This window comes from Arachis duranensis, chromosome 5 (genome assembly GCF_000817695.3).
Source record: "Arachis duranensis cultivar V14167 chromosome 5, aradu.V14167.gnm2.J7QH, whole genome shotgun sequence".
NCBI classification, from domain to species: domain Eukaryota; kingdom Viridiplantae; phylum Streptophyta; class Magnoliopsida; order Fabales; family Fabaceae; genus Arachis; species Arachis duranensis.
Genome location: NC_029776.3, coordinates 6,226,144 through 6,238,777, shown reverse-complemented (window position 1 = coordinate 6,238,777; position 12,634 = coordinate 6,226,144). Strand labels below are relative to the sequence as shown.

General features: G+C 35.3%; 1 protein-coding gene across 1 annotated transcript; it reads right to left on the bottom strand.

Moving 5' to 3' along the window:
* Positions 1 to 1,383: 1,383 nt before the first annotated feature.
* Positions 1,384 to 8,341, bottom strand: LOC107487623 (uncharacterized). Its single transcript, XM_016108290.1, has 3 exons — positions 8,254 to 8,341; positions 1,935 to 2,176; positions 1,384 to 1,854 (listed from the first exon to the last, which is right to left on the bottom strand). Exons 1-3 carry the CDS (start codon positions 8,339 to 8,341, stop codon positions 1,384 to 1,386), a joined length of 801 nt encoding a protein of 266 aa, XP_015963776.1.
* Between the last annotated feature and the right edge of the window lie 4,293 nt (positions 8,342 to 12,634).

Genomic DNA, 12,634 nt, shown 5'->3' with positions numbered 1-12,634 from the left:
ATTTTCCTGTATGTCGTCGCAGTGTGAGCCTTGTGATGGGGTCTTTGCCACCATGTCGTCTACATAGATCTCCATGTTCCGACCTATTTGTTGGTGGAAGACTTTGTCCATTAATCTTTGATGTGTTGAACCTGCATTCTGTAGGCCAAATGGTAGTACCTTATAACAAAAATTTCCATGTTCTGTTATGAAAGCTGTTTTGCTTTGGTCCTCTGGATGCATAAGGATCTGGTTGTAGCCAGAGTATGCATCCATGAAGCTTAAGCTTTTATACCCCGAAGCATTGTCTACCAGTTTATCAATACAAGGCAATGGATAAGCATCTTTTGGACAGGCCTTATTAAGATTTGTAAAGTCGATGCACATGCGCCATTTACCTGAGTTCTTTCTTCTCATTACCACATTTGAGATCCATGTGGTGAAGTAGATCTCTTTGATGAAGTCGGCATTGAGGAGCTTCTTAGTCTTTTCAAGAGCTGCTTTCACCTTTTTTGCCCCGAGGTTCCTTTTCTTTTGGGCAACAGGTCAAATTGTTTTGTTAATAGAAAGTTTATGGCAGATGACACTTGGGTCTATTCCCAGCATGTACGCTGGTGTCCAGGCGAATAGGTCGGCATTGTCCTGTAGCACCTTTATCAGCTTTGATCGTTCCTCTCCTTCGAGAGCTCGTCCGATATATGTGAATTGGTCTGCCTTTATCTACCGGTTGAGGTCTTTCCTGGAAATCTTCCTGGGGTTTAGTTCGGTTAGAGATAGCACCTTAGATGTGCTGTGGATTGCTTTCACTTCTTACCGAGGCTTTTGTGTTGTGTTGGCCTTCTTCATACTTGCATTGTAACATTACCGAGCTTGTTGGCGATCTGAGTGTACTGTTGCTATCTTGTCCTCCTGGATCTGAAACTTGACACACAAATGTAAAGTAGACATTACTGTTCTGAAGTTGTTCTGGGCAGGTCTTCCGAGGATAATATTATAAGGACTGGGGCAACCGACTATGAGATATTAGACATCAATAGTTTTTAATAATGGGGTGTTCCCCATTGTTGTCTTTAACCATATGTGTCCTTTTATTGGGACCCTCTCTCCAGAGAACCCAACCAGTTCTCCAGATGAAGTTTGCATAGCTTTTTCAGATAGTTTCATTTTTTGAAAAGTTGAATAAAATAGTACATCGACACTACTACCTGGGTCCAAAAGGACCTTTCTTACCAGCAATTCTCCTATTTGGATGGAAATTACTACTGGATCGTCGAGGTTTGGGCCTGGTGAAACTAGGTCAGATTGATTGAAGGTTATCACTGGTTCTACTGTATCCTGTTTTGTCGGAGGTATTGTTCCTTCAATTGCTAGCATTTCTCGGTAGCTTCGTTTTCGGGCCGAGCTTTATTCGCCTCCTCCTGCATATCCTCCTGATATGCAGTTTATTATTCCTCTTGGTGGATTCGGGACTGTCCATTTCCCTTTTTCCTTTTCTGTTGGACGCTCGTCTTGATCTTGTTTGATTTTCCTGTTTCTTCGCCCTTCGACATACTTGTCCAGAAGTCCCTGCCGAGCTAATCTTTCTAGCAAGTCCTTGGCTATTACGCATTCATCCGTTGTGTGTCCATACTTCTGGTGGAACACACAGTGCTTGCTCCTGTCTACAAATTGATGGTCTTGATAACTTCCTGATCGGGCAGGAGGTTTTACTATCTTGGTGTTGAGAATCTCATTGATTATGTTCTCCCTCTTGGTATTGAATCTGGTGTAGGTATTGAATTTTGGCGTGAGCTTGAAAGGTTTCTTTGGTTCCTTGTTGCCTGATGATTTGAAAGTCTTCTCCTCTTCTCTCCTGGTTGTTTGTTTGTCTATTTTCTGAACTTCACGAAGTTTTTCGATCTCTTTTGACCTGTAGCCCTTTCTCAGAATTCTTCTAGAGACTTTGGTTTGGTTACTGTGATCATTTCTCGGAACTTGCCAAGTCTGAGGCCGGTTTTAAGGGCGTGTAGGTGGACTGCGGGGTCTAAGTTTGGAATATCCATAGTTGCTTCAGCGAACCAAGTCATGTAGTCTTTTAGGCTTTCATGTTGTCCTTGTCTAATTGTGCCGAGGTAATCTGATCCGTGTACATGTATTCTTGACGCGACAAAGTAATCAATGAAAGATCTCGCTAGCTCTTCAAAAGAAGAAATTGAACCTGCAGACAACTTAGAAAACCAGAGTAACGCAGCACCATCAAGATAAGTGGAAAAAACTTGGCAAAGTATAGGCTCATTGTTAGAGCCGTAAAAAACATCATGGATTGCAATTTCTTAATGTAAGCGCGAGGATCACCAAACCCCTTGTATGGTTCCAGGGAAGTAGGCAGCACAAAGTTCTTTGGTATTTGAAAATTGGTAATCTCTTCTGAGAAGGGGTCGTACAACGTCAGCTTCTCCTTGGGCAGGGTGATGCTTAGGGGGTTCGTATTTCCTTGAGTTGGATTTTTGGAGTTTCCTTCTTCGTTTTTCCCCAGCTTTGTTGGCGGATGATAGCTCGGCTATTTTCCGAACTTCCACCTGATGTTTGGCAATTTGAGTCAGGAGTTTTGCTTGTGTGGGTTGCTGGACCCCGTTATCGGCCATCTTCGGGATTAGCGATCCTGAAAAAGAAAGGTGTAAAAGCGAAAAATCTTAAAACAGAGAGTTAAACTCAATGGGGTCTTTAAACTTTGGGCCCCATGGTGGGCGCGCCAAATGTTCCGTGCATATGATGCCGAGGTATGGTAACTCCTTCTACTGATGACTGTGTTCGGGCGGAAGAGTTGTACGTCAGCCTGGTTGGAACATCACGGCGGGAACACCTACAAAAAGCACTTCGACGCTCAAGTTAGGATATGACTTAAGAGAAGTAATGATAATAAGATCAGAATGAGTTGTGTGACCTGTTTTACTCCGGAGTTACTTGTTTATTTATATAGACGTTTTAGGTTGTTTATTTGGAGTTTGTTTCGGGATTTTCCGTTGATGATTATCAGTGTCTAAGAGAAGGGGGGTTGAATCTTAGCCCCTTTTTGCTTAGTAACACTTACTGCCTTTTAGAGTTCTTTGAGGAGATATTTCTTGTTTTTGTCTCGTGCCTAGTTAGGAGACTTTTTTTTTTGTCTCGTAACCAGCCAAGAGATATTTTTCAATTTTGTCTCCTTCGAACAGAAACTGATATGGAGTAGGAGAGAGAGAGAGAGAATCACACCAAGAAGTATCCTGGTTCAGCTGCTAAGTGTAATGCAACCTACATCCAGTCTCCATCACGACAATGATGGAATTTCACTATAATCATCTTGATTACAAACACCAATTCTCCCTAGAAACTATCCTTCCTTTCTGGGACAAGTCCAGAATCTAACCCCAATCCTGAACTTGACTTGGTCACCTACCAAGCTTTCAACTGCTAAGTGCTAACCCAACTTGCAAGGGGATTCTCTCATAATCATGAAATACAACACAGATGTACAAAGGACCTCTAAGGACATCTATGGCTTTTTCTTTTAATTTTGTATATTCTGCCTTTTCTGCTCTATGGCTTTTTCATACAAATCTCACTGTTTGCCTTTTTTCATGAGACTCAAAACAGACAAAACTAAACAGAAAAATACAACATGAAACACATTGAAGGAGAAGAACTTCTGTTAGCTTGGGTATCTATGAGAACTCTGTGCTTTTACTCTTTTTTCCTTGCTTCAAGCCTTGGCTGTTCATCTTTATTATAGAAGGGGAAGCCTCCAAGGTTGAAACGGTTGAACTGAGCCAACTTTTTCTTCTTCAACAACAAAACCGGTTCGGCCAGAGAGGGAATAGAGAGAACCGAATGCAAAATCCAGCATGCAATTACCTCTTCCTCATCCTTTCTCACCAAGTTTCATCAATCCGGACCTTCCATCTTGACTTGCTCCCCAAGAAGGATTCCTGACCCTTGATGAGTCCTTGATGCTTGACAACTCCATTTGCTCTATCTTCTCCCTCTTCCTCCACGTAACTACAGTAGCTACCTTCTATGGTGGTTGATCAGAGAGTAGAGACGAGCCATACCCAAGGAATCTTCTTCTCTGACCGAAACAGATCTTCCACCATTTTTAGGCATAGTGAGTTTGAGACTTCTTCATCACATCTTACCATTTGTGGAAAAAATCTCAGCCACACCATACTGTAGATCTTCTTTTTGCTAAGGACATCATCATCTTAGCCCTTTTCTTGCTTCTAGCTTCACTGCTACAGTGTCTCATCTCTGATAACTTGCTTCTTCTTCTTCTCTGTGACATGACCGAAACAGATGAGAGAAGAGAGAGAAAATGCTTTCAAAAAAAATAAAGAAGGAAATTAAAATCAATTATACTCAATTAAAACCCACTTCCCTCTTTCATGCTTTGTAACGTGTGGAAATTAAAGCCATCAAATCAATTGCATTTTCTCTCTCATGTTACCAATGTCTGCATTAACTTCATTTAATCAAATTTTGAATTCCATCAAATGAAGAGTGTGGTAACCGTGGAAGTATGCAGCCTTTGCTTCTCCTATTTTTCAATTTTGGACCAAATTTCGTTGGTCTTGCACCAAAGAAACAATTGGGCTTGCTTCTCAATTTTTCTGGCCCAGCTATCATAACAATAATTCAGCCAATTATATTTAAACATTTTGTACGAGGCTGAAAATTATCTTCATATTGGACTTGTCATTTTCGACCCAAAACAAAATCTGCACAACAAAATTATTAATCAACAAATATGAATTAAAATTTAACTTAATAATTTTGTAATTAATTATTTTTAATAATGTTTGATCATCATCAAATTAATTTTATTTATAATTAATAAAATATAAAAAATATTTTTATTTATGATTAATAAAATTTTTTTGTAAAGGATAAAATTATAAAAAAACAAAATTTAATTCATATAAAAGTTATTCTAAATCGAAGAATTGAATTCTATTTTATTAATATATTATAGTCATTTTAAATAATGAAATTGTGTTTTAAATAAAAATGAAATTTTTTAAAGAAAATATAACTTTTTTCTCATATTAAATAGTTTTAAACAAGCTAAAAAAACAAGTTGATTCCTGTTAAAATAAAAATCAACTTAGGTTGATTTAGTGACTAACTTATTAGTTTGTTTAAGTAAGTATTGAAGATTCGAATTTCATTTTGTGTATACAATAACCTAATGATAAGGACAAACTCTTAAACAGAACTCCATTCTATAGTCTTTAGTCAGTCGAATTAAAAAAATATAGTAAAAATCCAAAAAAAAAATCCAACAGAAACTCTCAAAGCTGGAGGAGGGCTAGATATAAATATATTACAGTTAATTATATATCAACACGAAGTATAATGCCTAGCACAAGTGATAATTGTTGAAATTGTTATGTCGTGTGTGCAGCAGAATTCATTGTCAATGGTGACTAAATTTCTATTTTGGTTCTTGACATTTACGCGATTATTTATTTTGGTCTTTAAAATTCAAAATTACTTATATTAGTTCTCCAGATTTAAGTTTGAGCACCAATGTGGTCTCTCAATTATTTTCGACGAAGATAAGACAAACGAAGTGCTAAGATGACACCCTCTCTATCACGCTAGACGCTACAACAACTAGCTGACGTGGCAAGAGTTGTATTTGTATCCAATTTAATTCCTGATACCCTAATTATCATATTATTTATCTGAGTTATAATGACAAAGTTTTAATAAGGGGGGACTAAATTTAATACAAATACAACCCTCGCCACATCAACTAGTCGTTACAGCGTTTAATGTGACAGGAAGGGTGTCATCTCAGCACTCCATTTGCCTAATCATCACCGGAAAGAGTCGAGAAACGATATTGGTGCCAAAACTTGAATCTGAAGGACGAGTATAGGTAATTTTAAATTTCAGAGACTAAAATGAGTAATCGCGTGAATCTCATGACTAAAATGGAGATTTAGTCATCAATGTTAGACAAAACTAGAGATTAGTAATTAACTCCCGACAAAATATCTTCCATAATTGACGCTATATTCCATGGTGGCTTACTGAAAAAGTTTAGTCCTTTTTTTTTGGTTCATAACACACTCTCAACTATTCACACACACAATATATAGCTCTTTAATCACTCCACTTGGGGTTGAAACCTGGTGTGACATTTTTAGAGACAAACAACTTTATCATTAGAACATGGCCACAACCACAGTTTAGTCCTTAAATAACTATTATATGATCAATCTAAAATATCATCCAAAACGAGAAATATATTGGCTTAAATTTTGAGCTCAAATTCGTCACAGAATACTTAGATTATGAACACCCTAACTCGTGAAATTAGATTCTGTTGTCCCAAAAAAAAAAAAAGAAACCGTGTGAGGACTTCCATGTTGTAATGTAATTGATTGCATTGACTAGGAAAATTTCTCCATGTGTAGGTTGAATTCCATGTTCTTTGTTATGTTTACGTTGAATGGTTTTGTTATCTTCTGATTTTCTTAATAGATTTTAATATGTCTATATTTATGGTAATTATTGTGGTTATGCAATATTATTAAAATTAATTTTTTTATATTTTAATAATATTTTTTAAAAATTATTGGTAAATAATAAAAAGATATTATTTTAATTTTAGTAATATTTTTTGAATATTATAATTGCTGTAATCACCGTAGCATAAACATATTAGAATACTAGATAATTGAATTTCCATTGTTAACAATAGACCAACCATTGGGATGCGATCGATTGAGAAATGGAGCAGGTTTAATTGAGGAACGATGCAAAAAAAAAAATACAAGTGTCAAGTGGAACAAAGCTGCTAGATGGATTATTCGGGGAACACATGAATTTGTCAATTGATTTAGTTTCACCGTGATTTCGATTCACCTTTAAGTTGTGCTGTATCTATTGATTCCATTCAAGCAAAATATTGAGAAATTTAACAAAAGCATTTTACTTTTACTTTCTTTTTTTGTCAACAACTTTTGTAACAGAGAATACAGATTTCTTGATAATAGTGTAGTGAAATTACTTAATCTAAAAGTTGAAACTAATAAAGAGATGCATATGAATAGTTACATTTTTAATAAGTTATTTAAATTATCTTGTACTCATTTTATTTTTTAGAATTACAAGAACAAAAATTTAGATTTTATAATCATAACAATTTTAATACTCTGTCATAAAACCATTTAACCAAAAGATGAAGTTGAAAGGAGACACATGGATGGAAGACCAGTATAGAAGTACTTTTGACTCATGCTAAAAACATGATTAAAAATCAACATCGAAGAGATCAAAAGGATTAAGAGATGAAAAGAAAATCGCACTTTGATTCATTCTGGCAGGTAATGATACTAAGGGATGGCTATTTAATTTTTCTCTTTACAATATTACTCATTATTAATAATAATATTCGTGGCTTGCTATGATGATTTTCAAGATGAATTGCATATTGTTGGTGGCACCGGCACCTTTAATATTAATGCACACTAATAATATAGTATACAACAGTAGTAACAAAGTAGCCATTACAATTACAGAGGTGTTTGTGTTGACAGATGGTAACTACTACGTTTTATGTCGGTCCTTATGGCTTATTACACATGCATTGCATTACAATATTATTCAGCATAGAGAGTTTTTTGTTGTCTTTACGTACATATGATTAAATTTGTTTATATTATTAGCGTATAATAAAATATCAAATTGAAGATGGGAAGAAATTAAAGTTGTTGAACAAAAAGAGAGAGTCAAAGCAGGATGACTCGCCCTTTGAATAATAAGAACAAAGTCAAAGTCAGCTGCCGGAGGCTAAAGCCAAGTAGTTAGAGCATTACTAACATACGTGCGGTATGGGTTTGATTTGGAACTTCAATTTCTCTGATTTCTGATTGGGTAGTGTATATGTTCATTCAATTCTAAATATTTTAGGAGGTGTTTTCATTCTGTTATTTTAGAGGAGAAAAATTGAAGAGCTTATTATATATAAGGTGTAAAATGGAATAATTTTTGTAGTGCGTATATAGAGAAAGTGAGATCAGATTTGCATGAGCGTTAGAGTATGTATTAAAGCAAATAATTAATATCGAGTAATGCTAGGAACCAAAAGCATATCAGTCAAAACTCAGTTAAATGTGTTTGGGCTGGGACCTAAAAACGCAATGCACATTCAGCATTATCTAAAAATACTCAGGATAAACCATATTCACCTTCACCAAAAACTCTATCTCCTTTTACCGTTTTACTACACAGAATTTAAAAATTATCTACACCCGCGCCACGCCTCCAGAACCATCGCGCAACCCTCTTCCCTCTCTTCTCCGGACACCGCGACGCCGCTCCCAGCGGCTCTGGCCATCGAGACTCCACTGAAGCTATCTGAGCGCAACCCTCTTCCCTCACTTCTCCAGCCGTTTCGACCCCGCGCCTAGCCTTTCCGACCATCGCGCCTCCAAAATCGGAACAAGAGCGACGCTGCTCTGCTGTTGCATTTGAGTTTTTCCGGCGCCGCTGAAGCTTCCTAGTGCAGTTGCACCGTCCGCCGGTGGACCTCCACTTCTCCAGCCTTGAATTTCCATGTTCGTCTCACTAATTGGTAAGTATGGTAAATGTTTCCTTTAACTTCCTATGCATGTTTTGAAAAGGAAATTGGACAGTGTTTTGTTGTAGTGGTTCGTTTGAGTTCTAATTTAATGGATGTTCTTTTCCAGGTTGTACAGATCAAGTAACACAATTTTGGAGTATCACTGGTCCTTGACAATATAGCAGCTGCATGTGTTTCCTGTTTTTAGAGTGTTGCAAAATCTTGAATACAAGTAAGTATGCTTATTGATTTATTGATTGCTAATTGAATTTGGGTGGATTCTAATTAAACTCTCAAAAAGGGAAGATAGAAAAATAAAAAAGTAAAGCGGCAAGGGTCATGGTATGATGAAGTAATGAATTACTAGTGTTGAAATAAAAATTGTCCATATATCCTCTTATAACATGCCAATTCTGAAGTGGCACAGTGCACAGCATTCCCAAAAGAATAGTGAAAGTATATCATTACTTCAATTAGAAATGAAATGTTGTTGATGTTTTGTTCGGATGTTGCTTTTTAGTAGAGATTGGATGTTGCTTTTATCTGGGTTGGATATTGTAATTGTAGTTATTAGAGGCTAGATGTTTCTATTCTGCTCTATAGTTTAGATATTAGAAAATGTGTTCATATGAGATGTTCTTTGATATTGTTAAATTATAGGACGTTTTTGTTGAATAATTTTAGATATTTGAGTGTATGATTTGTTAATATTTATTAGAGCATATAATGTTGGATATTTGAGTGAATGATTTATTAATAAAAAAATACCCTGCTTCTGTTGAAAAAAGAGAAAAAGGGGATGAATTAACATTAATTTGGTATTTTTGACTTCTTAAAACCTATCTATGCAATGTAATTTCTTGGTTCTCATCCTTTTACGGGGTCACAAATTGACTTGAGTCTTCTTTGGGAGAAAAATAAAAAGTAACTTCCAGCTGGTTCATTATGTATATGCCATCCATCTCTACGCGTCAACAGGAATAAGAAACTACAATGAAACTTCCTTGACGCAACTGTAACATTGATTTAAAAGGTTAGCATGCTGAAAATATAGTTTGAAATTAAATATGGGGTTGGTTGTTGAAATAGAATAAAATAATTTTAAATCTGATTTTACATTAGAAATAATTAATGAAATGAGATCAATTTTATTATAAATAAAGTGTTTTTTCTTTAATTCAGATTTTGACAAGTTCTTGAAAGTATGGTTTTTTTTTATTATGTTTTCTTTTGATTTGTCATAAGATGATGATGTTATATTGCATCATGTTTCGATTATCAAAGGGATGAAAAAAGAGTTTCTTTCTCTCCATCTCTGCATGTTTATGGAAATCATTTATTTTTTGAAATGACTGTAATTTGACTATAATTTCCTAGCTTAATATGGTATTTTATGGCTTAAACTAGTTTCGTGTGAACTTGATAAATCCTATTTTGCTGCAGGTTTAATTTATCATTTCATGTTGCTGATTTTCTCAAGTTGATGGTGGCAATCAATCATAAACCTCTGAGTAGATGGTGCTTGAGTTAGGAATTAGGATGTTTCTTTTACTTCGTAAATTGGATGGTTCTGAATCTATTTTGTGTTTTATCATGTTTAAGGCATTTGAACTTGTTAGTACTTCGTTGATGAGTAAGTGGCTCATGTTTTGTTAGATACTCGTCAGCAGGTTTCATATATTAGTTATTTTAGAATTCTCAAGCAATAATTTTTCAAGTTAGTGATGTCATTGGTTCATTAAGCCATTCAGCATATTGATAATATTGAGTGAACTCTGATCTATGTATATAACCCTTTTGGTCATGTTTATGCTTAAGTGGCATTTCTGTCCATTAACTAGCGTGGTGTTAACTAAATGGAGGTGTTCTTTATTTTTTTATCATTGTTTTCTAATGCTGGAATTGTGAAGTTGCTGGAAATTAAAGCATTGCACGGCCTCTGGTCGTGATCAGGCTATAGTAGGTAGGATTTTAAGTGGATGGTGTCTCTGGTAGGCACGCGGATGTTTCTTCTCATTGTAAAATGAATAGTTTTGTATATGATTTCTTTGTTTCATGTGTTACGCATTAGCGACCGTGTGCACTTCATTGAGATATCAATGCGTTTTTGTAAAATCCTATGATGATAAATCTAGAAATGATATTTAAACTTTAGGAAAGTGTACAATCATCACTCTACCTTTTTCTTTCTATGTCATTATATGGTCTAATACCATTTGAGGATTCATAAAGTACTCACTAATAGAGTTATACTATATTGAAAGCATGTGCCGAATTGATGTATCATACCCTAAGAAAGTAAACGAAGAGTAAAATCAAAGCATATTCTCAAAAAAACCTTGCCAAGGCATAAATACTACCAAAAAGAGCACATGTTCTTTCTTAATCAATAATACAAAATTAACACAGTGAAAGGTCTAATTTCGCTTTGAAAAACATCTAATTAGCATGAACTAGAAATATCGACATAGCACATTCGAACCTCGTGTCCGTCGTCCAACTCATCTTTTCTAGTCACAACGACATCGGTAATTTCGTCGACCTTCAATTAAAAAAACAAAAAAAAAACCATTGTCAAGTTAAGAACATTCCTTACTATATAATGAATGAGTCCAATAAAAACCATCTAAAAAAATTACAAAACAAATCTGGGAGTCAAGCATACTTTAATGATGGCAATTCTAATGATTCAAACATGTTGGGTAAGTATTTATTAACAATTTTTAAGCATACTTTGCTCAGCTCAATATATAGCTATGCCAGAATTTTTCAAATAAATATACTTTTTGAACTAAAAACATCTAATTAGCATGAATAACAATGCTTCAAATAACACATTGTTACAAAATTTCTAACAATCAAGGAGAAGCTTATGCAACATACCTTCCACCCTTCTTGCTCTTGAATGTCTAATTCACCCACACTGAATTGTTCATCGCCTTGTGTTAGATTGATCAATGTACTAATCGATCCCCCTTCAAGGGTGAAAACGCCATGGAAAATACTTTCTTCCGAAAGTGTTGCAGTGTAGCCTTGTCTTGATTGTTTGACTGGATGAAGTTGGCGTCACTGATATAACCAATACCGAGCCATGCACCGTAGCCGCCGCAATAGAATGAATAATCGAGAGCGTATACTTCACTTGGAAATGGAGCGGCACTTAGATAGTCCGACAGAGAAGGTCGGCGCCGTCAATGATATCTAGAGAGAATCATACATTGTGCCACCAAAGGAAAGTATGCAAGTTTAAATCGGGCTTGACCAATAGAAAGAGGAAATTTGAATCAGGTTTGATTTTCTGTTCCGTGATCTTAGGAGTGATTTTTGAAACATATTAGTCAAGGAATAATTTTAATTAACACGGCAATTAATAACAAATATTAAAAATTAAATAAAATTAAATTAATTAAAATTAATGTGATTTTATTTATTTTTTAGCTGGTCACCTTTTGGTTTATATACTTTTCCATTAATATTTATTCATGAAACTATATTGTTTGAAAAATAATTGGTCTTATTATGATGTTAACTACTATTTTCTTGCGTCTGCTGTAATATGAACAAGACTAAGCAGCAAAGGTAGAATTTGATTCACAGAGAGGCGGTGGATGTAATCCTCAAGTGTCAGATCATTAGTGATTTGATTCATGGATAATTTATTTTAAAAAATGTGTCGACCAAATATTCATCTCCCGATCTCTAGCAGTTAGCACAGTTCAGAGTTGAGACAACTAAGAATAGGAGCATCTTTCTTTTTTTTTTAATAAATCAAATAAAAAAGGAAAGGAGCAGGCAAACTTGAAATAGACTTTGTTACAATGGAATGGAGAAAGGACTTCATTAAAGACATATGTTCGTAAAAGTCGTGCGTCCATTGTTCATGCAATTGAATTTGGTCAAATTAAGATATCATTTGACATTTAGTGCGCAAATTAAAGTAGTAATTATTAAAACGGGCTTGTTGGTGATGGAAGTCCCCTTCGAGTGTGACAAGAAACCCGAGGCGGCTGGCTATTTCCAAAATTGGTCATGCTAGAAAATAATTTTTATTTTCTATAACATAATATT